The sequence below is a fragment of the Alexandromys fortis genome, unplaced genomic scaffold (genome assembly GCF_014885135.2).
Source record: "Alexandromys fortis isolate MF-2015 unplaced genomic scaffold, M_Fortis_MF-2015_v1.1 scaffold_3, whole genome shotgun sequence".
NCBI lineage: Eukaryota > Metazoa > Chordata > Mammalia > Rodentia > Cricetidae > Alexandromys > Alexandromys fortis.
Window position 1 is genome coordinate 16313010 of NW_026067909.1, and position 25157 is coordinate 16338166.

The 25157-nt window shown below is 49.1% G+C and overlaps 3 protein-coding genes across 8 annotated transcripts in view; 2 read left to right on the plus strand and 1 right to left on the minus strand.

Moving 5' to 3' along the window:
- Majin (membrane anchored junction protein) overlaps positions 1-12382 on the plus strand; it is a 28726-nt gene extending 16344 nt beyond the window's left edge. For 2 of the 6 annotated variants that reach the window (XM_050136650.1, XM_050136651.1), the window contains 8 exons: positions 145-220; positions 632-757; positions 1642-1673; positions 2439-2530; positions 4279-4342; positions 10161-10233; positions 11303-11411; positions 12259-12382. In XM_050136650.1, the coding sequence (XP_049992607.1) occupies positions 145-220; positions 632-757; positions 1642-1673; positions 2439-2530; positions 4279-4342; positions 10161-10233; positions 11303-11411; positions 12259-12304 (618 nt within the window). In that variant the 3' untranslated portion in view covers positions 12305-12382. Of the gene's footprint in view, positions 1-144; positions 221-631; positions 758-1641; positions 1674-2438; positions 2531-4278; positions 4343-8820; positions 9527-10160; positions 10273-11302; positions 11412-12258 lie in introns of those variants that run through there. The other 4 variants (XR_007590801.1, XR_007590802.1, XM_050136653.1 and 1 more) reach the window with 4 other exon arrangements.
- A 3123-nt stretch (positions 12383-15505) lies between these two features.
- Positions 15506-16418, plus strand: Gpha2 (glycoprotein hormone subunit alpha 2). The gene is made up of 3 exons (XM_050136655.1): positions 15506-15791; positions 15900-16084; positions 16169-16418. Exons 1-3 carry the CDS (start codon positions 15506-15508, stop codon positions 16268-16270), a joined length of 573 nt encoding a protein of 190 aa, XP_049992612.1. The 3' UTR covers positions 16271-16418.
- A 30-nt stretch (positions 16419-16448) lies between these two features.
- Positions 16449-24296, minus strand: Ppp2r5b (protein phosphatase 2 regulatory subunit B'beta). Its single transcript, XM_050136648.1, has 14 exons — positions 23813-24296; positions 22950-23399; positions 22078-22274; positions 21303-21404; positions 21063-21155; positions 20804-20934; positions 19687-19746; positions 19429-19537; positions 19041-19094; positions 18925-18975; positions 18695-18814; positions 17775-17902; positions 17486-17587; positions 16449-17200 (listed from the first exon to the last, which is right to left on the minus strand). The coding sequence occupies exons 2-14, from the start codon at positions 23146-23148 to the stop codon at positions 17053-17055; spliced, it is 1494 nt and encodes a 497-aa protein (XP_049992605.1). The 5' UTR covers positions 23149-23399; positions 23813-24296; the 3' UTR covers positions 16449-17052.
- Positions 24297-25157: the final 861 nt, after the last annotated feature.

Genomic DNA, 25157 nt, shown 5'->3' on the forward strand with positions numbered 1-25157 from the left:
AACAAAAAAAAAAAAAAAAAAAAAAAAAAAAAAAAAAAAACGAGCAACAACAAGCATCATATGTTTTAAAAAGAGTAGAAGATATAAATGGAAAGATTAGCTGAGCTTCAACAGTATTAAAATAACTTTAAGTATCTTTTTCAGGATTCTATCCGTGCAGTCTTGGCAAACATGGACAGCCTGCAGCCCTTTGTTACAGAACACTTCACTGTATTTCCCTATATCCTTTCTTTCCTAGTGTCTTATTTTTCCCCAGAAAAGTGGGTTTGTGTTTAAGACAGGCCCTATCTCATGGAACACAGGCTGACCTTGAAATCACTATGTGAAACACCACGCCTGACATTTGGGTTTTTGAGGTAGTTAACCAACCATGACTGGCCTACTACTCAGTATATTGTCAAGGGTAGCATGGAATTCACAGTAATCCTCCTGCCTCGGGCTCCTGAGTATTGTGATCGGAGGCATGCAACATCACATCTGGCTTTTCCCAGCTGCTAATAAGCTACAAGTCACAGCATAGATTTCAGTGGAAGCAGTGAGACCAGAGAAAGGAGAGCTAGAGCCTCAGCCTTCAAATCGTCACCAGGAACACATGCTGTCCCCCTTTCTGTTTCCTTAGCACCATCCTCAGATAAAAGCAAGTGGGAGAGAGTTTCCCACCTGAAGTTTAAACACGGAGACATCATCTTGACTCCCTACCCATTTGTTTTCACTCTGTATGTCGAGATGAAATGGTTTACTGGAAACATGCCTACAGGTAAGTAGTGATGAGAATGAGTGGTAGAAAGGGAATAGGCAGACACTAATTTCAGGGGTTGTATGTATTAAGTATTGGTGGATGGGAATACATAGTCTGGTTGGAGACTAATAGCTCAGTGAGAGAAACCTATGCAAACACTTTGTTTTTGTTTCTGATCCAGAGTCTCACTATGTAGCCCTGGCTGCCCTGAAGCTTACTATATAGCCTAGGCTGGCCTCGAACTCACAATGATCCACCTGCTCTGCCTCCTGAGTAAGGTGATTAAAAGCTGTGCTAGGCCTCTGATATCTTAACACTATTTCCCAGTTATTAATCTCCAAGCGATATATGGTTATTTTACTAAAAAGCAAATAAATACCTACTAGTTTAATTTTAAAAGTACAAAAGGAGGCTGAAGAGATGATCCAGTGGGTAATGTTTGTTACTAAGCACAAGAGCCTCAATTTGAATCCCCATTGCCCAAGGCCACACTTACTTGTAACCCTGACCTTGGCAGGGTTGATAGAAACAGGCAGATCCTGGGAGCTCACTGGCTGGCCAGCCTATCAGAAAAGCTGAGTTTGTGATTCAGTGAGAGATACTGGCTCAAGGGAATTGGATGGAGAACAACCCAGTTCCTCAGGTAGTAAAAAAAAAAACCGCATCCTCTTTTGAAGAGCTTACTATGAAGTATGGTAAACCAACTCCACTTCAGCTTAAAGGTGGCAGTTGTTCTGGAGGCTAGGACAGAATCTCAAGACACTATGCAGGGAAAATGGTTCCAGGCAGAAGAGGAAAGGGCTCAAGCAGAAGTTTTGTCTCAATCCATTTCCCAGAAATAAAGTTCAGAAACCCACGTAAGACAGTCTTGATCCATTATGATGTTCAAATTTCCATTGTAGGAAAACCAACAGATGATAGTCCTCTTGAGTTGGTAAGTTTGTTCTTTCTTTCTTTTTTTTTTTTTTTTTTTTGGTTTTTCAAGACAGGGTTTCTCTGTAGCTTTTTTTTAATTTTTATGATTTATTTATTTTTATTTTATGTGCATTGGTGTGTCAGATCCCCTGAAACTGGATTTTCAGACAGTTGTGAGCTGCCATGTGGGTGCTGGGAATTGAACCCAGGTCCTCTGGAAGAGCAGTCAGTGCTCTTAACCGCTGAGCCATTTCTCTAGCCCCCTTCTCTGTAGCTTTGAGCCTGTCCAGGAACTAGCTCTTGTAGACCTCAAACTCACAGAGAACCTCCTGCCTCTGCCTCCCAAGTGCTGGGATTAAAGGCGTGTGCCACCACCGCCCAGCTAATTTGTTTGTTTGAGATAGAGTTTCTGCGTAGTCGTCCGTCCAGATAGACTCAGAGATCCACATGCCTCCTGAGTGCTGAGATTAAGGTTGTGCACCACCATGCCCGGCAAAATTGAATTTCTATATAAAATGAAAATTGCCTTTCTTGCCTCAAAAGTGATGCTCTTGTCTCTTCTGCCTTTGTCCCTCAATGCTGCTCAGATTCCATCCCAACTGTAAATATGAGACCATGTCTCCCTTCATCTAGATTTCAGAGGCGATATCTCTGGCAGAATGTCTTGTTGAAGTGGAGGTATTACAAATTGCCTTTGGTTGGCCATCCTCTGTGTTAGGCCTTCCTAAACTATGAGCCACTCTAGAAAATGTGGGTTCACAGGAGTCTGGTTTCCTTCCTGAAGGTCCTAGCTGAGAAGAAAGCAGAAGAAACCACAATGCGGAAACGAAAACTTGTAGATGAGCCCAACTCCCCTAGCAGACCAAGACCATACAGGTTAGTGGTATAGAGAGGCTTTGCCACCTATTGCTATTGTTGATTTGCCCGTGGGCAGTTGCTTGATTTTCAGGGCTCTTCAGTACCTTGTCCATCCCAGGGCAAACTGATAAAAGGAAATAAGTTTATATTTTCTATTTAATTTGAACAGTCTCTCATCAATGTAAGATTGTTCTGTTTATCAAGATGGAGGCTGAACTGGACTGTAGCTTGGAGGAGTGCTCGCTTATCGAGTGTGAGGCCTTGGCATCAAAACAGGCCAGGCAGTGGTGGCACCCCCCTTTAACTCCAGCACTCAGGAGGTAGAGGCAGGTGGATCTCTGTGAGTTCAAAGCCAGTCTGGTCTACAAATTGAGTTCTAGGATAGACAGAGCTGTTACACACAGAAACGCTATCTCAAAAAAAAAAAAAAATGAAAAAGAGAGGACAAGAAGAAAACACAAACAAAGGCTAAGTGGAAACATAGCTCTATACATCTAAACTCATCATAGCCAATGAATAAATAATGGCCTTATGTTATGGAAGGCACAAAACTTAGGAAGTCTTAGACTATTATATAAAAACAGAAGGAGGCTGAAGAGATAGCGTGGTGGCTAAAGTATTTACCATGCAAGCTTGAGGACCTGAATAATCCGCAGAGCCCATGGGGGCTGCTAGGCATGGTGGCAAAAGTTTATAACTGAGGTGCTGGAAGGATGCAGGCAGGTGGACTTAATGGCTCACTGGCTGGTCAACCTAGCCTACTGGGCAAGCTCTAGGCCAATAAAAGACCCTGTCTCAAACCAAAAACGAACAACACTTGGGAAAGAGTACTGGAGGTTGTCTTTCGCCCTCCACACGAGTGTACATTAACAGCACTGTTAATACATAAACATGCACATACAAAAAACTTCGAAAGAATTAGAACAAATAAAATGGAATTCTGTTTTTTCCCATGAGCAACTGGGTAAAATGTATGCAATATACTGTGCGTGTGGTGCACACTTGTAAACACAGCCTTCAGGAAGCAGAAGCAGTAGAGTCACTCACTACAAGAGGCCAGCCAAGGATGCTAGTGAGATCTTGTCTTAAAAGAAAACAGAGTGTGCATGAATTGTTAGGGGGAATGCTGAGCGCATCCCAGCACGCGGAAGGTGCTGTTGTAGAGGCTACTTGTGTACTTTTGATCCTCTGTCAAAGGAAGATTTAGTCAATAAGACAATTTAGTCATTCTTGGAATCCCAGAGAGAAGCCACCTGGAATAGTCCACGACATGGTTTGCTCCCCAGCCCAACGGTGCTTTTGTGCCAAGGTCTCCTAGGGCCTAAGGCCCTTAGATGTAGACATAGTGAATATGAACTAGGAAGGGGCTGACCCTATGGGTTCAGGTGATGTGTCAGTGACAAGCCATGTGGAATGTGAGCATACCTGAGGCGTAAGACTTGGTTTGATTTTATTTAACTAATTTTCCCACAGCGATGAGGCGCAAGTCTCCCCAGGGTTTTGATGCACAACTGAATATTTCATAGTCAGATACCTCTATCAATCACATTTTTTGTTTCTCAAACATGTCCTTAAATGTCTCCGATTGGAATTCTATTGTGAATTAAAGCAACCAAAGAAATTTTTGCCACACAATTTTTCCTGCCAGCCAGGAGTAGTATAAAAATAGCCAGCTTGCTGAAATATTCATTTGGACTACATTTGCTTGAATGTGGTAATGTTGCCATAGCCAATGACATTTCCTGGGCTTTCCTCCCCCTCTTCAGGGCCAAGATAGAGACTTCTAGTGAAGCCTTCAGTAATCAGAAGCCCCTGAAGAAAAACCAGAGGGTAAGCATCAAGTTGGAGGCTGTGAGGTTCTTGATGGCTCCTTTGTTAGAGGCTGAGATTCCTGTTAAATGCTCAGCTTGGTCCTTGCTACAGATTGAACTGACTAAACTCATTCTTGGGTTTAATGACATCCAACTATTCTGTCCTTGTCACAGTCTATCCCTAAGTGGTTGTATAATGCACATACCCATGGATCTTTTCACATTGTCTTCTCAAGTTAAAAACTGCTTGTGTTCTATAATTTAAAATAGGTCTGTATTGAGTGAGTGTGAAATCCAATATAGAATCCTCACTGTAGAAACCTTTTGCCTTAGTCTACACTGGAGTCTGAGTCTGGTGTGGGTCTAGTTTTAGCAGCTGAGATGGGCACTAGAAGTTGGTAAGGAGTAGTAGCGCACACCTTGAGTCCAGTGCTCGGGCCAAGACAGTGAGATGGCTACAAGTCTGAGGCCAGCCTGACTCCACTATAAGTTTTAGGTGAGACGGGTCTGTGGAGTGACACATCGTCTAAAAAGAAACAAGACAGGGACGCTATAGAAGCTAGAGGGTGCTGTGAAGTGATGTTGTCCAGGCCTGACTAGTCAGTCATTCAGTCTCTCAGCAGCAGTGAATTCCGAATCAAATCTGAACCAGACCTAGCCAGTCATCATTCCTTCATGGACTGGGAAGGGCACATGACGCTCAGCCCCTAACTAAGGTGCCAGCAGTTCATGAACTGCTGGAGGACAGGGGAATCATTTTATGCAGGAGTGTAGCTACTGGTAAGCTGCCCATGCTCCAGTAAATAATCCTACACCAATATACATGCAAGCAACGCTAATTAAGTTGTGGGTTCTAGGGAAAGAAAATCATGGCAGGAGGAAGGGGATGTGCTGGGAAGAAAGGCTACAGAACAAGAGGAAGGAGAGTAAGAGAGTGAAGTGGGGAGTAAAGATGATCTAAATATATTATTTATTTTACATTTATGGAGTTGTGAAAGAAATTTTAAATTATTTTGTAGAAAAAAATGGAGGAAGCTAGACATGGTAGCACATGCCTTTAATCTTGGCATTTAGGAGTCTGACAGGTTTTGAATTCTCTTGAGTTCACAGTCCTCCTGTTCTACACAGAGAGTTCCAGGCCAGACCTAGTCTTTAAAGAAATAAACAAACAGAGGGAGATGGCTCAGCCCTTAGGAGCATTTGCAGCTCTTACAGAAGACCTGAGTTCAGTTCCCAGTATCCATGTTGGACAACTCACAACTGCCCGTAACTCCAGCTCCAGGAGATCCAACACCCTTTTCTGGCTTCTGTGGACACCTTCACACATGTGCAAGCACTCAAACACACACATAAATAATTTTTTTAAGAATTTATTTATTATGTATACAGTCAGATCTCATTACAAATGGTTGTGAGCAAAGCTCTTGACAACTGAGCCATCTCTCCAGCCCCAAATTTTTTAATGAAAAACAAAAACAAATAGCCAGTGAGATGGCTCATTTGGCAGAATCAGCTGCGCCAAGTCTAACGCGTTCGCCTCTCTCCTGAGGACCACATGATGGGAGGAGGAACTGACTCATTCAGGGTGCTCTGGCTTCTGTGTGCACGCCGTGACATGAGCACACCTTCAGGCACCTCTCACCCGTACATCTACATAGAGACACTGTAAATGTTGTTGGGCCAGGGCATGAGTGCTCATGCCTTTAATTCTAGCACACAGATCACTGAGTTCAAGGACAGCCAGGGCAACATAGACTGTTCCTACCCCCCATAAAGTAATTAAAAAGGCTAGAGATATGGGTTAGTGGTTAATATCATAAACAACTCTTTAGAGGTTATGAGTTCAATTCCCAGCATTCAGGTTAGGTATCTCACAACTGCCTCCAGCTCCAGAGGGATCTTTCCTGCCAACAGAGGCCTCTGTCTTCTGTGGATACTTCACTTACATGTACATATTCACACACATACATATAATTTAAAATAAAGTAAATCAATTAAAATGTAAGAACAGCTGGGCAGTAGTGGCGCATGCCTTTAATCCTAGCACTTGGGAAGCAGAGGCAGGTGGATCTCTATGAGTTTGAGGCCAACCTGGTCTACAGAGCAAGTACCAGGATAGCCAGAGCTACACAGAGAAACCCTGTCTGTCTCAAAAAAACAGAAAAAAGAAACAAACAAAAACCAAACAAACAAAAAAGGAGCAAAGCCTCTAGAACAGTAACAGGCTGTCCCAGTGATTTTTTTGTTTGTTTGTGTTGCTTTTGAAACCGGGTTTCTCTGTAGCTTCCACTATATTGGAACTCACTGTATAGACCAGGCTGAACTGGAACTCACAGAGATCTGCCTGCCTCTGAGTCCTGGGATTAAAGGTGTGCACCACTACCTCCTGGCTGTCCCAATGATTTTATTTTGTTTGATTTTATTGATTTATGGGTCTGTACCTTCATTTTAATGTTCATATACTGACTACGTCCTCATTGTAAAGCTCCTTTTCAGTAGTTGTCTTCAAAGCTTCAGGGTTCTTTCCTCTACTGGTCACCCTTCACCTTCCCAGGCCCACAGCACACTCAGTTAGGGAGCAAGGATCTACCATGTGCATTCATTCAAGACACTATTCTGTGTCTCCCATGTGCCAAGTACTTGGGCTGTCAGCTTCTAAAGCCGCCAGGAATGTCAGACCAGACAGACAAGATAGCTGTGCTGTGTACAGGAAGCACTAGGTACCTAGTGGATACAAAGCGGCATGAGGAAAGAGTTCCCTGGGCAGGTTGAGGCCTTTGAAGAACTTAGGCCAGGAGGAAAGAGTGTGATGCTTTTCATGCCTGCAGGCCAGTGCACCCAGAACTTTTACTGGACAGATCAGCATGGGCTAGACAGTGATAGGCCTTACATCCACCAGGATCACAGGAATTTACCTAAAATATTTTTGAGTGGGGGCTGGAGAGATGGCTCAGAGGTTAAGAGCACTGACTGCTCTTCCAGAGGTCCTGAGTTCAATTTCCAGCAACCACATGGTGGCTCACAACCATCTATGAGATCTGGCTCCCTCTTCTGGTGTGTGGGAAGCAGAATGTTGTACACATAATAAATAAATAATTTAAAAAAATATTTTTGAGTGAAGAAATGAAGCAAGGGGCTGGAGAGTGGCTCAGCATTAGGAGCACTGGCTGCTCTTCAGAGGACCCAGGTTGAAATCCCAGCACCCACATGGCAGCTCACAACTGTCTGTAACTCCAGTTCCTGGAGATCTGACACCAGTGCACATGAAATAAAATTAATTATTAAAAAGTTAACGAAGCAATTTTATTTCCAGTCCACCATTTTGCTAACATGTTGTGGGCTAGAACATCCAACACACATGTAAAACCTGGCTGCTTATTCTAGGAGTTTATCAGTTACTTGACTGTGCCCTTGGGATCTAGATTTCTGCCTTTGGGAAAAAGGTTAGAAGATGGGGCTCCAGTTTTGTGTCACAACCCCACAGTCCATGAGGTTTAGGTAGAAAGCTGTCTCCTGTGCTCCCAGCCTTTGGAGTGGCAGAAAGAGAAATGAGAAAGAATAAGAGGGTACATGAAGCTCTGGAGAACAAAGCTCTACACAGCGAGATAATTGCTGTACGGGAGCATTTCCCTCGCACTATCCTCTGTACCTTCCTATTCTTAGTTTGACACATCATCTCCTGCAAGAACAGAACCCACAGCTTCTTACTCAACATAATTACCTTTTCAACCTGACTCTGGGCTTAGAGAAAAGCTGAGCAAAAGGAGCATGTTTATTGATTTTGACTCAACACCCAAAGACAGCCTCCTTCACAGACTCTGTTCCCAGGGAGAGGATTTCTCCTAAATTAAGGTAATCACAGAGACTCTCAGTGCAAGCCACTTGAGCTGGAAAAATTGAATTTGCTCCTATGGTTCAGTGCTTGGCACCCCACCCTTTTGTGGGAAATTTGGGTACAGGATCACATACAGCACAGGGGCGAGGGGGGTGTTGCACATGTCTAAACACATTTGAAAAGTTTGCAGGGAACTTAGAAGAATACAACACTTGTCTCATAAGAGATGTTTGGGAAGAATAAAGAAGAGAAGACCTTTTCTTTTTGGTCTTTCAGGTCCCAGACCTAGAAACCCAGACTACGAAAAGATTAAAAGACAGGAGAGCACAGATAAATGGCCCTGATTTGGACCAGACTGCTCACAGTGTGTTCCCCACTTCTAAGCAGAACTGGCTCTTAACATTTAGTGCCATTCAAGGTGTGACACCAGCTGGCTGTCTCCAGTGGTACCACAGTCTCAGCTGTCTTTCCTCCCTTACAGCTTGTGCCTTCAAGGGAAGCTACCCTTCTAAGAGCAGTCTCCTTACTTCTGAGTTGACTGTTGCCCTCTGATCCCTTATATCCAGCCCTCATGGATACTGCTCTCTTTGGTCATCTCTGCAGCAAGATTTATGTCCAAAATCATAGTTTTCTTAAATTTATAGGAATTATCCTTTCGCCAGGTGGTGATGGTGCACGCCTTTAATCCCAGCACTCAGGAGACAGACAGGCGGATCTCCGTGAGTTTGAGTCTAACCTGGTCTTCAGAACAAGTTCGAGAACAGGCTCCAAAGCTACAGAGAAACCCTGTCTCAAGGGGGAAAAAAAAGAATTATTCTTTCATGCTTTCATGAAACTAGACCTAGGCCTTCTAAATCCTTCCTTTCTGTCTAGGGGGTAAGAATGGTTTTCTTCCTCCCTTTAGCTCTGTATAGGAATATGAGCCTGGGCCTGCCCACTGCAGACCTCCATCTGAAGTGTTTATGAGGAAGCTCATCTCAGGGAGATCTTCCATTCTGACTTGAAAGTTATGCTTAGAATTGGGATCAGAGATGACTTCCTCGGGACTTATTGCGACTCTGCCTCTCCATCCACCCTGTACAAATTCTTCACCAGAAGCACAACCTGAATAGCATACATGCTGCTGTGCACTCAGGTGCACAGGCTATGCTGGGTGAGGACGAGCCAGCTGGCGGATATTCCCAAGAAATGTATGCCTGTGTTTCTGACCTTCAGAATGTTTACTGGAAATGCAGACCTGGAACCATGAAGGAATTTCACCAACAGATGAAGGAATTTCTACCAAGCAGTGACACACGGAGAGATATAAGATCGCACTGTATTATACTGGCTGTTTAGCTGTCCTGCTTTCACCATGCCTGACTCTAGGTATGCTGATTGTATTTACTCAATAATGGCACTGTGCCCTTTTCATCATGTCTCTGCCCGGAAAGCCCTGCTCTTCCTGACCAGCTCCTCACCCCAATTATGACAAAATCCCATCCATCCATCAGAGCTCCATCCAAATGTCACTTCCCCTGCGGAACCTTCCTTCACAACAACCACCCATTTTGCGATCATAGCACTACAGACTGGAAGAGCGGCCTCATCACACTGGCTTGTAGTATAATCATGCCCCATGAACTGTACATGTCTCCAGAATGACATTTGCTCAGCAATAGGGATGGAGAGGCAAGCCCAGGCGGCTTGTTCTGAGCTCCTGCAGACATGATTTTAGAGGGACTACGTTGGAAGCTGGAGTGAACAAGAGCAGTCCTACAGAAGACACCTGCCAGGCTATCAGAAGCCAGTAGCCCCCCCCCTTTCAGACCTTGTAGGATGAAGTTAATATTTTATCCTTGGCATTTATTAGGTCTCAGGTTTTTATTTTTATGCAGGCTACTTATCAAAAGGTTGATCTTATTGTCCCCTGGAGCTCAAACCCAGGACCTACTGCGGTAAAGCAGACATGATAACTGCTACACCACAGAGCCCTCAAGCCTTTTTTCCCTTTTTTAAACAGAACAGGGAAGGAGAAACCCAGCAAGAATACCAAGATACCCCAGTTTTTGATGTCTGTGATGTCCAGGAACAGGGTAGGTTTAGGTGGGTTCTTGTTTGGTGGGTGGTTTTGTTCTTTGAGACTGGCTCTTGTGGTAGAGCCCAGGCTGGCCTCTAACTCTTGAGCCTTCTGTTTGCTGAGATCATAGGCACGAGCTACCGTGCCCAGCTTCCCCTTACTTCTGACAGTGAACTCAGTAGTCCAGCAATTCCAAAACATTTCCTAACTAACTGAGAGGGCTCGAAGGGAAGTTGGAAGAGCTGTGGTTTGCTCTTCTGTGGGGTTGAAGAACTGTTTCTGGGAAGTACTTTCTCCTCTTCCCTGGGGCATCTGCATTAAGACTGAAGGTGCAAAGACTGAAGCTGGAGCTCAGTTGGTGAAATTCTTGCCTTACTTGCACAGAACCCTGGGGACAATCCCCAGCGCCTTACAAAACCAGGCAAGGTGCACCCCTGCCATTCTAGAATCCAGTGCTTCGCTGCATAGCTGACCCGGGCTGCATAAAACAAGAAGGTATAGACAGGTCCTCTGCCAGGCCTGTGAATGCCCAATGAGGCATGCCAATCCAGCTTTCTTTAAAAAAAATTATTTATTTGTTTATTATGTATACAGTGTTAGTTTCCATGTCTGCCTACATGCCAGAAGAGGGCATCAGATCTCATTATAGATGGCTGTGAGCCACCATGTGGTTGCTGGGAATTGAACTCAGGACCTCTGGAAGAACAGTCAGCATTCTTAACCTGTGAGCCATCTCTCCAGCCCCCTTCCAGCTTTCTTATCTGTTACCCCGCACAAGGACTTGGAGTGGGGTGCATTTAGCCAGATGCAGGGGATAAGCATGTGAACAAGTTGTGGTTCCTTGTGGAAACATGTCAGCTCTGGTGGATGGCTGAGACTTGAGATATGTAAAATCTCAAGTCTCACTTTGAAAATGCATAAGGACAGAACAGAATTTTACTGAGCTGATATGAAATTGGAAAGGTCAGCGCAAACATTTCACCTGGCTCTAAATAAATCTTGGTGTGTGAGGCTGCCCTGTGTTCTTTCCGTTCACGGAGCCTCTGGGCCAGTCTCTTTTCTCTGTCTGTCTGTTTCCCTTACAGATTCTAAGTTGGAGCATAGCCTGCCAGAGCTGGTTGTCCCTCCCCTGCAACATAGCAACCCACCACCACCCAAAGAACCAGGATCCAGTGGCTTCTTTGGGTTTCTAAGGTAAAACAAGGTTGTTTTTGTTTTTTTTTTTTTAATTTATTTTTTATTTTTTGCCTTTAAGCTAAAAAGCAGTCTCTAGGTCCAGTTGCTTCATTGAGTCTTGGGGAGGGAAAGACTAGAGAAGGAGTAGAGTCTTTACTGAGATTTCTCAGTTGTATCAAAGATAGATGATGGAAATGAAATAGAAAACAAGGGCCCTAATTCAAAAGAATGTGGTGGGGTTTTTTTTTTTTTTTGTTTTTTTTGTTTTTGAGGCAAGGTCTCGCTGTGTAACCCTGACTGGCATGCAACTCACTATGTAGACCATGCTGTCCTTGAACTAAGAGATCCTCCTGCCTCTGCCTGCAGAGTGTTGAGATTAAAGATGTGCACCATCACACCAGATTTCTTCCTGTTGAGACAGGGTATCACTTTGAGCTTGGGCTGCTGTGCTCTCTGTCCATGTGTAAAGCTCTTTCCACCCTGAGGTGCCCTCACAAGCCTGTTTCACAAATGTTGCTTGAACAGAAACATCTGTCTGTCTTGAGTCATTCAGATGATTTGAGTCCAGAATGCTTCCAACTCTCCCCTCTGAATCTAGGTGTGTGTTCAGAATCCTTTTTGGAGAGAACACTGAGCAATCTTTGTCTATCTAGAGTTCAACTATCCTATTGCAATTCTTTTTCCTTTATTTCCCCCTTCCGGGTATAATCTAGTTTGGGTACCTTCTCAAATGATGTTTTAGACTTGAATTTCCATTCTGTGGTTCCCCAGAGCAAAATGCCCCAGCTAATGAAGCACTAATGGGAACCAGGGAGAAGGGACGCAACCTCCTTGGTCTCAGACCCCTCTGCTCTCCTCCCTGCAGCACTCTCTTCCCGTTTCGGTGTTTCTTCAGGAAGAGCAGTCAGTGAGCCTGCCAGGCACTACAGCATGGTGGCGGTGGCGGTGGTTGGTTGGAAAGAGAACTTTCTCTTGCAGTGACTCCACCTGAGCTATACCAAACATCCTTTGCTTCCATTTTCTTCCTTTTTTCTCTTGTTTATTTTTGAGACAAGCATTATTGTTAATTAGCCTAGGCTGGCTTCAAGTGCTCCATCTCTGTCCTGGGCTCCCAGTTGCACCATCACACACCATCCTTTTCCTGTAATTCCTGGGTTATGTGGATGTGGGCACAGACTGAGTCCTCATAGTTTATCCTGTTGTTTGCCTTTGTTTTTTACAAATTTAAAACGCTAAGGATGGACCTGGAAAGACACTAGTTAAGAGGGCAAACTGCTATTGCAGAGAGCCTAAATTTGGCTCTTAGTACTCACATCAAGGGGTCCTCAAGAACCTCTAACCATCAGGATCTGACACCCTCTTCTGGCCTCTGCGGGCACTTGCACTCTGCCCCTCCCGATTACAATAACAAAACAACACTCATGTCCTGCGAGGTGGCTAGATGGGTAAAGCAACTGTAGTCAAAGCTAATAACCCAAGTTCAACCTCCATATATGTACCAAGACTTGCACATTCACACAAAATAAAATGTAATTTTAATAAAAAATAAAACACTAAGAATTCCACTGCCCCGAGGTTTAAGTCTTTTGTCTCTAATGTGCAGGATTCTAATGACAATAATTGTTCATGATGGATTATTGATTAGACATGGTGAAGCAGAGCATGAGAAAGACCAGACAAGCCTTCACAGACCTTCTCCCCAGATCACGGGTTGTTGCTTAGTGAACCACATGGGATGCTCACCTGACCTCAGCTCTTACGGTTCTTTACCAGGGGTCAGGGAATAGGGTCACATAAGGTTCGCTAGCTTGAGTCCCACTGCCTCAAAAGGAATTCTTCATTTGGTTGGACCTCAAAGGATAATGCCTTAAATGTAAAATGTTCCCCACCTGCTTATCCCTCTGGTGCCTTCACAAGAACACAAACTAGTTCATCAGTGTACCTGGAAGCCTGTGCAAGTTAGGGCCCTGGAGAAGGCTAAGGTGTCCAAACCCTTTCTTCAACCAAAGGGCTATTTAGAGAAGCATCATGGATTTACGTGGCCTCAGAGAACCAAAAGAATAATGGATGGACATTTAGGAAAACTCGTTTTAGCTCTGAACAAATGAATCTGTGTTTGAACTTTTAGTGAAGTCTGATATGAGAATGGATTACTTGTAGGTAATGAGCTCTGTCACCTCAGGTCTTTAAACAGTTTGTCACATGCCAGGGTTCTTGATGGGAAGGAAGCCCAAGGCTAGAATGCTAAGGTCCCTCTGAGTCCCTCTGCTTGGTTGCCTCTACCTTTGACAGGGAAAAGGGAGAAGTGGGGTGCTCTGGAGAGGGGGCTGGCACTCAAAGACCTGGGATCTAGGGAGGAAGACACCAAAAGGCAGCAGGGTGCAGGGATGGGAGGTAAGCAACATGGGCACCACCAGTTCCTCCCAAATTCCGTTTACACCCTTGTCCTACCATTCCAAACATAATTTGAAAGCTATTCTTGAAGGGCACAGCTCCAAAGCCTGGAGACCTGAGTGCCCATACTGACTGGGACCAGCTTACCAAAGGACCTGTGTCCCTTTCTTCTCATCTGGAAAATAAAAGGTAGGATTTGAAAGCTCCAAGTATCCCTTGAGTTCTGGCAGGCTGTGGACTGCCCTGTTCTGAACCAGGTCAGTGTGGTAGTGGGCTGAGAGGAGCTCCTACAACAGCTGTAGGCTTTCTGAGCCGGGCCCTTTCCAACTCAGCTGAGGTCTTTGTTACTGTGTTTTGTTTTGGGTTTCTTTTGTTTTGCTTTTTTTATTTATTGTGGTTTGGGATTTTTTGTTTTGTTTATTTGGTTTGGGTTGTTTTGTTTCATTTGTCCATCCTTGCCAAGACAGTTTTCTCTGTGTAGCTCTGCACCTCCTAGAACTCACTCTGTAGAATAGGCTGGCCTTGAACTCAGAAATCCACCTGCCTCTGCCTCCTGAGCCTTCCACCACCACCACCTGGCTTGTTAATGTTCTTTATGGTGCTAAAAATGGATGGAACCCAAAGCCTCAAGCTGCTAGGCTAGTGCTCTGCCACTGAACTGCATCCACAACCCTCAGCGTGTCACAGCCTTGTCCCAGGTGTCATTCACCACCACGGATAGACAGCAGGGTACTTGAGTGTGCTGTTTAGTAGGTAGCCTCTCCTCTATAACCAGAACTGGACACCACCGATTTGCTGAGATTGGAGTCTACTCCCTGTTGTTCCAGGGACTAAGGAGACTCTAGCTCAGAATTCACTCTGCGGCTGGCCACATGAGGAGAAAGCATTCACAAGTCACTGGCAGACCGACATGAACCTACCCCTAGTCTGCCACAAAGCACAATTTAGGTGACCCTACACGTGGGACACCCCTTGAAAAAAAGAATCTTGTTCTTGGGATGGGGATGTAACTCCCTTGGTGGAGTGCCTCCCTAGCATCCACAAAGCCCTGGATTTGACCCCAGAACAACATAAACTGGATGTGGTGGCTCATGCCTGTTATTCCAGGACTTGGGAGGTAGAGGCAGAAAGATCAGAAGTTCAAAGTTGCTTCTGGAATGTATGAGATTGTGTTTTAAGGGAAAAAAAAGGTTATTTTTTTAATCCCATTACTTTGCATCACTAAAAGGCATCTAGGCAACAGAACTGAGGGTCGTAGTTTTTAGACGGAGAACGGCTGATCAGGGAAGAGTCCTGCCCAAGCTTGGTGGGAAGGAACCCAGCTGCACACATGTCACCCTGGGCCACTTCTGAGCTTGCCTCAGCTCCTCTAGTACTCTACCCTAGACAGCCTTCTGGGAAAGGGAAATGTCAACAGAGTCAGACCGCGATCCCCAGGTGGGACTGCGCTGAGGCCTCAGGCTAGGAGGGGCCAGAAAACTGATCTCCAGGAAGGCGGGGCTCTAAAACACTGCAAATAAAAGCCTGGAGAACCAGTACCAGTTTGGAGACCAGCAGGAGGCACTGGGAGTCTGCTGTTTCTGCTGAATCTGGTGAGCTGCTGAAGTTGGGGAGAGCAGGAGGGTTGGGGGTCACATGGAGCAGGGAAGAGGTTTGTACTGAGATGGTGTGGGACATTCCAGGGAAAATCTGCACAAAATAGAAAGTCCCATCCTGAAATGGCCACTCATACCCTTTCGAAGTGGCCCAGGCAGAGTGGCAAACACCCCACATATTCCCGCCAAAACCAGGCAGGACAGACAGCACCACCCAGGCACACTTCACCAGTCAGAAGACCCAGCAGCCCGGCCTGTTGGCAGAGGCACATCTTCAGAGACCTCCCTCACCCACCCACACCTTCTCAGATGCTCATGGCACCGCGTGTCCTGCTCTTCTGCCTGCTGGTCCTGGCAGTCATTGAAGGCCATTGTCAGGAGGCAGCCATCCCAGGCTGCCACTTGCACCGTGAGTAACTCTGCTAGGGAGAGTGGATTGGGGCAAGAGCAGAGGTATCCCAGAGCTGCAGATAGACCCCAGCCAGCAGTCTTCACAGCCTTTTTCCTCTCCTTCCAGCCTTCAATGTAACAGTGCGAAGTGACCGCCATGGCACCTGCCAGGGCTCCCATGTAGCACAGGCCTGTGTAGGACACTGTGAGTCCAGCGCCTTCCCTTCCCGCTACTCCGTGCTGGTGGCCAGTGGCTACCGACACAACATCACCTCTATCTCCCAGTGCTGCACCATTAGCAGGCTAGAAAAGGTGAGGGACCTGGGCCTGACAGAGTCATGAGGGTGGGGACCCGGGGTGGGAAGGAATCGGAACAAATTTGGGTTTCTCCAACAGGTGAAGGTGTGGCTGGACTGCGTGGGGAACCAGCAGGGGGAGCTTGAGATCTTCACTGCCAGGGCCTGCCAGTGTGATATGTGCCGCCTCTCTCGCTACTAATGCCTGAATGGCTCAGGCTCCAGTCCTGACACCGTATGCTATGGATCTCTCCAATGAAGGGGCAACTTCAGCTCTGCCCCTCGTTAGAGCCAGTGACTGTGACCTCCTTTTACCTGGTCTATAAGCAGTCCATTGCTATGCTGTCCTTCACTCCTGCCCTCAATAAAGCAAGCAATGCTTGAGTTTCGCTCTTTATTAAGTCTGCCCCCTAGCCAGGTGAAGGGAGCAGACCATGATTACTGTAACCCCCCCTCACCCCAGGACAATGTGAATCTCTTCTTGCCTGTGCCCTCACCCCTCCCCCTGCCCAATAAATAAAAAGGGGACAAGAAAGTACAGGGCAAGGGAGAGGAGAGGAGAATGTCCCTGGACAGTGTCTTGTTGAGGGTGAGCTGGGCAGAATAAATAGACCGTGCCCCCATGGTGGGAATGAGGAAGGCCCTGGCCAGGTGCTGAGTGCCCATGTCCCAGGCCAGGAGCAGAGGTGGGAGCCCAGCTGTATAGGGCAGGGGAGGATCCCTGATGGCAGCTTCCCAGTTGCACACTTGCCCTGGTCTATGTCTTGCCAGAATCTTGCCACAAAGGCCTGAGAGTTCTGCTGCCAAGACTACCAACTTGCATTCTTGTTTCCCCTCCATGAAAGCTGTTCCCATGGGGCTGGCAGGGAGTCCTAGAACCACTCTGGCAAGGCCACGGGGAGGCGTGGACCTCACTGGGCCCCTGGGCAGAAGGGATGGAAGGGCTGATAGCTCTGGGTTTAGCTTCTCCTCTTCTAGATTTGTCTAGCTCTGACCCCCACTGGCAGCCACCTGGGGTGTAGGCCGAGAAAGGGGGACTTCCTTGGCCCCTTGGGTCCCCTGTAGCCGTCGTAGCTGCAGCTCCTCCAAACCTCGCCATAGCTCCTGTCGTTCCTGGGCCTTCTGCTGCTCCCTGGGGAGAGAGGGTGAGGCAGCTCTTCCTCTCCTGGACTGCCAACAGTCTAACCTCCCTCATGGCCATCCCACTGTAAAGTGACTAGGACTCCATGGGGCACCTCAGCTTAGAGGGGAGGTGAGGAGAGAAAGGAGGAAAAATTAGGCTGTGAGCTGCCCTGAGGCATTGGTACAGGGAGTCAGAGCAGTCAGTGGGCAGCCCCTCTGGAAACAGGGTGAAGCTGACCATACTGGGACGGTCTGATGTCCCTCCCTAGTGGCCAGCCTCTGACCCTGTACTCACTGCTGTTTCTCCAGCTTGTAGGAGGCCGTAAGCTCGTCGAACAGCTTCCCATTCATCTCCATGAAAGTCTTGAGTACGTTGTAGATCAGCGAGACGATGGTTCTGATAGCCAAGGAGAGGTGTTACGGAGGTGAATGAAATACCATGCTGCTCGTCCCTGGTCCCTGAACACTGCCCATTTCCATGCCCTTTGGTATCCTGACATTTGCTCTCTGTCCAGCTAGGAATGGCCCTGGGGGCTGGACTAGCTGTGGTGCCTGACTTCAAGGGCACAGGCTTGGGCACTCACGGGTTCCAGTGCTCCTTGGACACTTGGTAGAGGGTCCCAAATACCGCAGGCAGCACAGTGTGGCAGTTGTCCTCAATGAGGCTCAGGATGTACTCATTATTCCAGAAATACAGAGCCCGCTCTGCAACCTGGACAAGAGAAGCAGGAGAGAGGGCTTGGTAATGGTCTATCTTTCAGCCTTCCCCCCCAAACCTGGATCCTCCGACCCCTACACCCCATCCCACGGGCTTATCTAACCCATTGGAGGAAACAAATGGAGGAGAGAAAGCATGGCTTCAGTCAACACCGCAGTTCCGACTCCTCCAGAGCCCACTGCACGTGTGCGGCCTTGGTGAGCCATGCAGCTCCTCAGCCTCAGCTGTCTGCTGTGTGAGTGGGGCTAAGAATACCCATCGCCACAGCTGTTGTCGGGAGGAAACGAGTTCCTGTACTTCAAGGTGTTTTCAAAGTGAAACACCAGAGCCATCGTGAGAAGAATCAGCTTCCACCAGGTCATGGCTCCTAAGAGTGAGTCTAGTCTAGCGTGGGGACTGAGCCTTCTGGCCAGAAAGTGGGGCCAGTGACGTCTAAGGTTACCAGGAAAAGAAAGGGGCCAACAGTCCTGCAGCCCACTTTGCCTCAGTTTCCCTGCTGTGTTTACCACTATGAGTTCCGGTCATTACACTATGAATGACTATTGTTGCCCCATTTTTGATCAAGGAAACCCACTTAAGACTCAGAAGTGATTCCCCAAGGCCTCTCAAGTGGAATACAGATCTGAGGTTTGGCCCTAGGTCTCGTGACCCTAAAGCCAGCATCTGCCTATTATCAGGTCGCTAAGGCTGGAAGAGTAGCTGAGGGGAGAGAAGACTATGTTAGACTAACTTTGAAACTTTGCCAGGCTGCGCCCCTGCCCTGACCCACTTGCCTTTGTCACATACCTGGAAATGGGGGCTGGAGACACAGCGAGCCACCTGCTTGAACAGGGGCTCCTGGATCTTCACAAACTGGGAGGGCTCGATGACATCAAGAATTTCTTCCATCTCCCCCAGGAACATCACCTGGGGAGAGGGCAGGGCAGCAGCTCACATTCCCTTAAAGCATGTACCTGCTTGCCTTCTGGAAGCCGAGCCCTCCCACCCACTCTCAGGGTTGGGAGAGCCCTTCATACCTCCTTCTGGGTGCAGGTTTTAGGCCAGTATTTGAGGAGCCCCCGGATAACCTATAGGGTGGAGGAGGAGTCAGACCCATAGAGTGAGGAGCCCACCTTCCCTCCAAGGTACTCACATGCTCGGTCAAAGTGGCATCCTTCTCCAGGAACTGCACCACACAGTATGCCAGCTGCAGGGCCAGGATGGAAAGAGGGAGCCAAGGTCAGGAAGGAAGAGGAGCCAAGAACTAGCTGCCCAGGACAGCGTGCCAGGCACCTGCTCATTACTGCCTTCACACTCTTGTTCACTGGGCACTTACTGCTGCTTTGGACTTCAAGGCACCAAGCTCCTGAGTGCCCAGCAGCATAGAGCTGGTGTCTGAGGTCAGCTCTCAAGTAGAGGGAGACTGAATTAGAGACTCGGGGGTAAGAGGATGCAGCGAATGTCAATCTGACTTCCCAGCCCCACAGGCAGCCCTGAATGACAGCAGCAGCTGCTACTTCAGGGATAGGTTTGGGGCTCACCTGGGCATGAAAAACAGAAAGCGACTTGACAGAGTGCAAGGGGATCAGGACTCGAACCAGAAACTGCTTGTGCTCAGTCTTCAGGGGCAGCGCAAAGCCATTGATGATGCTTTGGAGTGGAGAGGAGGGGAGCAGGACTCAGCCAATCAGGCCCCAGTCCCTCCTACCAGACCCCCCTCCCCCAGCTCGCAGGGCTCAGCCAAACAGGCCCCAGTCCTTCCTATGGGGGGGGACCCCAACTCCAGCCAAAGCAATTACCTTCCTAAGATCTCCAGCAGTTCGGCCACACCATTGAAGTGCTCCAGCTCATAGATGAACCTGCCAGAGAGGAGAAGACTCTAGAGGGTGGGAGCGTTGGGACAGGTCCAGCTCTCCCAGCCTGACTCACCCTGCACAGCTGTCCAACCCTCCCCAACCCACAGCAGTGCACCCTTTCTGGTGCCCCAAACCAGGCCCCTCTGAGTCCTCACCCACAGTCAGAACGTCTTTCCCAGTCCAGCCCCCTCTGCCACTGTCAGTCCAGCTCATTTCTTCCAGTCCCCAGCGGTTCTTACCTGATGCCCAGCCAGCCAGCAGGCACCCAGCCTAGGACCTTCAACCTTCACGCAGTCAACCAAAGCAATGACAAACACCTCCACCCTGCACTGTAATTCCCCAAATCCCCCTGGGAGGCAGGGCATATGAAAGCCATTACAGAGATGAAGCTGAGACTCCAGCTAAAGGCTACTCGCCTCCAGGTTAATAAGTGGGGAAGCTAATGGACTGTGAGCTCCTAGAGAACAGGGCACATCTTCTCTGTTTTATCACTAGAAACAACAGCTAGTGTTTCAGAGGCCCCACCTCAGGCTAGCAGCTCTGCCAGATGCTTTGGAGGCCCCAGCTGGCTTCATCTGGAGAATGGCCCCGCATTAGCACAGGCGCTGTGCCCACTTCAAAGAATGAAGCAAGCCGAGAACTTCAAGGATTTGCCCGATTTCACCCAAATACTTGAACCAAACTCAAATACACAACCATAGTCTCAACCACAAGGTCACAGGGGCTCCCACCACCCAGCGGATATGGTGCTAAGTAGCGTTTGTAGAAGACCTGATACGATCAGAAGATCTAGACCCTACATTCAACTGGACTGCCCTCATCCCTCTAAACACTTAACTGACCTCTGCTTTCCTATATTCTTACTTGCTCTCTATTTGCTCATCTGTAAAATGGAAATAAAACTCAATTCTCCACTGCTGTCACAGGCATCGTATCATCAGTACTACATTGCAGAGACAGACCTTGGTAAACATACAGCCCACACAGCCTGGTAGTCCCAGCAGGTCCCTCCTTCCCTGCCTCCCTCCCAGGTCTCTGCTGAGAGGCAGCAGCCACTCACCGGAGGAAGATGTGGGTGCACTGCTTGCGGATGTAGGCTCGGAGACCCAGGAACTTGCCATACACCCGATGCAAGATGGTCTTGAGGTACTCACGTTCCCGAGGGTCCTCGCTGTCAAATAGCTCCAGCAGCTGTAGGACCCAGGGTTAGGGTAAATAAATCCAGATATCAGCCCCTGTTTTTCCCATCCTATCCCCATGACCCCCAGATAGCCTGTGCCTGCCGTATGGTACCACCCAGCCTGGGCTCCCCAAGTCACCATCAGGACAAACTTTTGATCCACATATCTCTTGGCCACAGAGGGCTGGAAGTCTGGACTCTCCAAGAAACGCAGGAAAAACTCGTATACCAGCTGGAGGTTGGAGACAGACCAAAAGGTGCACTTAGTTACAGCCTGACCGACTTTCCTCGCAGCCAACAGTCAGCATCTATACAATCTCCCCCCACAACCCTCCAGTCTCCTCTGAAATGCAGACCCCTGCTCCCCAGCCCTTCACACCTGTAGATGTGGCCACGAAGGCTCAAGGTTGGGCTCATCCTCTTCAGGGTCAAATTCAGGGTTCTCACTGGGTGGCAGGGTCCGAAAGATATTTATTGATATCTAGGGGGGCAAGTCAGGGTTCTTTAAGGATGAGACCTTGGAGGGAGAAGTTTGGGGAACTCTCAGAGTTCTCTATATCCCAGGCAGGCAATGACCTTGTGACCATCCTGCCTCAGCCTCCTCTGTAGCTAGGATTATAGGCATGTAGCACCAGGCCAAGCACTTTTCAAGTACACAGAGCTCAAGGGACTTGAACTTGAGGCCATGCATTGAGTTTTACCACCAACCCTTTCCTCATCCAGTTCTCCTAGACTGACCTACTCCTCCAGACAGTCTTCACCTAAACACCAAGTTCATGAAAACCTTAAGCCAGGGGCTGGGGACCCAGGGGTGGCTTGCCACATCTCCAGATGGATGTGGTGGGACGGTGAGGTTGAAAGCAATGAAATCTCAGGCATTTAGGGCCAAAGAGTTTAACTCATAGAATAGCATATGCCGGAGTCAGGCCACGGGAGACAAGCGGCTCGAAGGACAGGTACCCAGGCCCAGCTCACACAGGTGCAGGGACAGCAGGGAGAGGGACTCCTGAGTGGGTGCTGGGCTCAGTGGGGCTCAGTGGAGATGGAAGCATGGCCCTTGAGGCCAAGCTGAAGAGCAGACATTAATTCTTCCCACAGGGGGCCTAGTGGTGGATGGATAGGATTCTTGTCCCCTGAGGCTGGACAGTGCTTACCATGCGGATGATGTCTGGGTAGACAGGCTCAATGAGGACACCCCGGGTGCTCCCCACACATTCCACCAGTTCGTTGAGGGCCGCACGCTTCACCTCCTTCCCCTTGAGGTCAGCCACACAGTCCAAGAAGTCAAACATCACCCCACACTGGGCCAGTTTCCGGCTCAGCAACTCATGCAACTCAGAGGCTGGCACATCTGCGGGGAGGGACGGGGAGACTGAGCCTGGACCACAGCTGCCAGGGCTCTGGACAGGAGTGGGTCTCATCCCTCAGGCTGACTTTCCAAGCAGTTTCAGCTGCCCCGATCCAGGGTAACTCTGGAACATCTAGCAACAATTCTAGTGCCATCCTTCACGCCTGGGAGGATGCGGGTAGGAAGATGGTCATCTTTTCTAATCCATGATCAGAGACTTCATCACTTTAAAGCAAGACCACAAGCTCTAGATACACAGTCATTCCCCCAAACATCCACTGCCTCACTCCTAAGTGGCACATGGATTTATCAGCCAGAAGTGGAAAGCGGGGCAGGAGTGACGTTGGGGTTATGTCACAGGGAATCACGCCAAGCACCTACCCCAAGACCTAGGCAGCTGGCTGCGCTGATAGGAGCCTCCTGAAATGTAGACTGTGTGCCCCACCCTTGGCCCTTGCCTGCCCCTGGCACCACTTCCAGATGCCCCACCTCCAGAGATGACAGGCCAGTCAGGCCATGCGTCAGCAGAGGGCTGGAGACTGAGGGGTCAGTTCCAATGAATGGAGTTCCCAGCCTAAAAGGGTATCCAAACTCTACTTGACGGCTGTTTCTCCCTCGGTCCTCCCCTACCTTGCTTCCTTCTAGGCTCAGGCACCTTGGCAGATAGCAACAGCTCACCTTTGAGAAGGGGCAGCGGAGTGAGCTCTTGCTGGTTGCTCTGATAGCGGAATTGAGAAGAGCTGTGTGAACGGCGGGGCCGAGCCCTGCGGAGGGACCGGCGGGAGAAGCCATCCACCTTGTCTGGGGGGGGCACCGGAGACAGCCCTGGGGAGGAGGGGCTTGTGGGGGTGCTCGCAGGGGGCAGCTTTGTCTCCATGGCCAGTGAGCAGCAGTCAACCTTTCAGAGCCTGGGGGGCTCCTTGTGGGTCTTGAGGAAGCTGAGTGAGGCCACTAACTGGGACCCATCCTGACCAGCGTGTTGTAGGGGGGCACAAACACAGTCCTGACCCCCCCAGGGCCTCTGGCAACTGCCCAGTCCTGGGGGGGACAGGCAAGGTAGGAAGGCAATGGCTCAAGTCTTTCCTGGGGGTCCAGAAGAGTCCAGTCAGGGTTCCCACGCTGGCTCTTCTGAGAAGTCAGGTTAGAAAGGTCAGCAGGAGAGACAGAGAGCAGGTAGGTTCTTTTCCGGAGACAGCCGGTGTGCTGCTCCAATCCTCTCACTTCTTTTCCCTCGTCCCCTTGCTAGACCCCCAAGCAAGAGTGCAAGTATGTCCCTCCCTTCTTCCAGACCCAAGCTCCAAAGTAGCCCCTCCCCAAATACGGCCTACGGCTTCTACTCAGGATGGGGACTCAGTTTAGTATCTCCAGCTCCTTAGAGCAGTGGGACGCCCCTGCTCCACTAATGCCTTCCGTCCCGGTGCACTCACACGAAAAGAAGGGTCCTGTTCTCATGCACCCCCTTTCAGACCCTAGCATCTCTCCCTGCATCCCGCTTCTTCCTGATCTCCAAACCTCATGGTGGTAGTAGGGTACACACTCACTTCTCAGAAACCCAGACTTTGGTCGCCGACCCCTAGAGACCGACTCGGAGGAGGAGGCGGCGGTTCAAGGGTCCTTAGCGGCGATTCCGCCGCTCGGGGCGCTGGGGCTGGGCGGCGGCGCTCCTGGGTTCGCTCCCGGGCTCTGGGGGTGCTGGAGCATGCCCCCAGCTCAGCCCCAGAAGGGGCCGGGCGCGCGGCGGGCTCTGGGCAAGACCCCAGTAGCACGCGATCCTCGGCAGCTATCTCGCGACTCAGACCCGCGCGGTGCAGCGCAGCGGGAGCCCCGGCTCGCTGCGCACCGGCACCCGCCGCCCAGCTGCTCAGGATGACATCAAGTCACCTCCCCCCTCCCGGCCCGTACCTCCCCTCCTCTGGGGGGGGCTGCGTCAGGGAGGCCTAAGGGTCGCTGGGAAATGTAGTCCGCGCCCTGCTTAAAGGGAGCGACCAGACAATACGGGTAACCCTGGGGACAGACTCTGCACTCCCGGGACAGAGCTGAGGCTTTTAAAACCTGCAAGCTCAGTGGGACGGACTCCAGCTCAGAGCTGGACTCCCGAATTCTGGAAGGAACACTGTGTAGGGAAAGAAGAGGATTCTGGGTTTGGAACCTTCTAATGCCAGAACTGTGGCCGAACACAGGCCGAGCATGATGTACCAGGCCCACAGTTTGGTCTGGGCTATATATGCCTCAGGCCAACCCCAAAGGAGGCCCATACTCGGCCCAGAATGAAGCCAGATATTTAAAAAAAAAAAAAAAAAAAACCTTGAAACCGGCGTTGGAGTGGTTAATCGTCTGCTTTGCTTTTGCGCCTGCTGGGAGGGGTGTGGTTCACGAGAGGGTCCTGGGAAATGTAGTCCATCCTTCGGGCCTGCAGTGCCCCTCCTGTCACTTGCTGTCTATGGTGACATCATGGTCTGTAGTTTAAAGGGCCACGCCTGGGATGGCAAAGCATGAGGGCAGAAGTACCACCCTGGAGTTGCCCCCACCCTAAGGCAACCTCCCTCTGGCTCCAAGATGTGCCCTGGAGAGTCAGCGTTCTTGATAAAAACACCAATGCTGGGTATCCAAGACTCAGGTATATTCTAAGAGTTTGGCACTCTGGCCAAAAGTTCTCAGCCTGCAGACCTGGACCCCCTTTATAGTACCAGGACTCCAACACTCTGTTCCCTACAATGACTGTGGGATGTGAGGTCTTCACCCCGAAATTTTTCCGGGGTGACTAACTGGTCCATGCTGAACAGGAGGCGAGAAAGCAATGTGCCTGGACAGTGGGGTCAGGGGAACTGGGATAGCCCCACCCAGCTTTGTCCCCTGGTGATGACCTAGTGCTGCAGAAGCCTACGT

Coding starts and splice junctions, on each gene's coding strand:
- Ppp2r5b (XM_050136648.1), bottom strand. CDS start 23,148: ATGGAGACAAAGCTGCCCCCTGCGAGCACCCCCACAAGCCCCTCCTCC. Junction 18,976..19,040: donor ATGCCACTTTGACCGAGCAT/GTGAGTACCTTG, acceptor TCCACCCTATAG/GTTATCCGGGGGCTCCTCAA. Junction 17,903..18,694: donor TCTCCAGCCCCCATTTCCAG/GTATGTGACAAA, acceptor TCTCTTGTCCAG/GTTGCAGAGCGGGCTCTGTA.
- Gpha2 (XM_050136655.1), top strand. CDS start 15,506: ATGGCCACTCATACCCTTTCGAAGTGGCCCAGGCAGAGTGGCAAACAC. Junction 15,792..15,899: donor CCCAGGCTGCCACTTGCACC/GTGAGTAACTCT, acceptor CTCTCCTTCCAG/CCTTCAATGTAACAGTGCGA. Junction 16,085..16,168: donor CCATTAGCAGGCTAGAAAAG/GTGAGGGACCTG, acceptor TTTCTCCAACAG/GTGAAGGTGTGGCTGGACTG.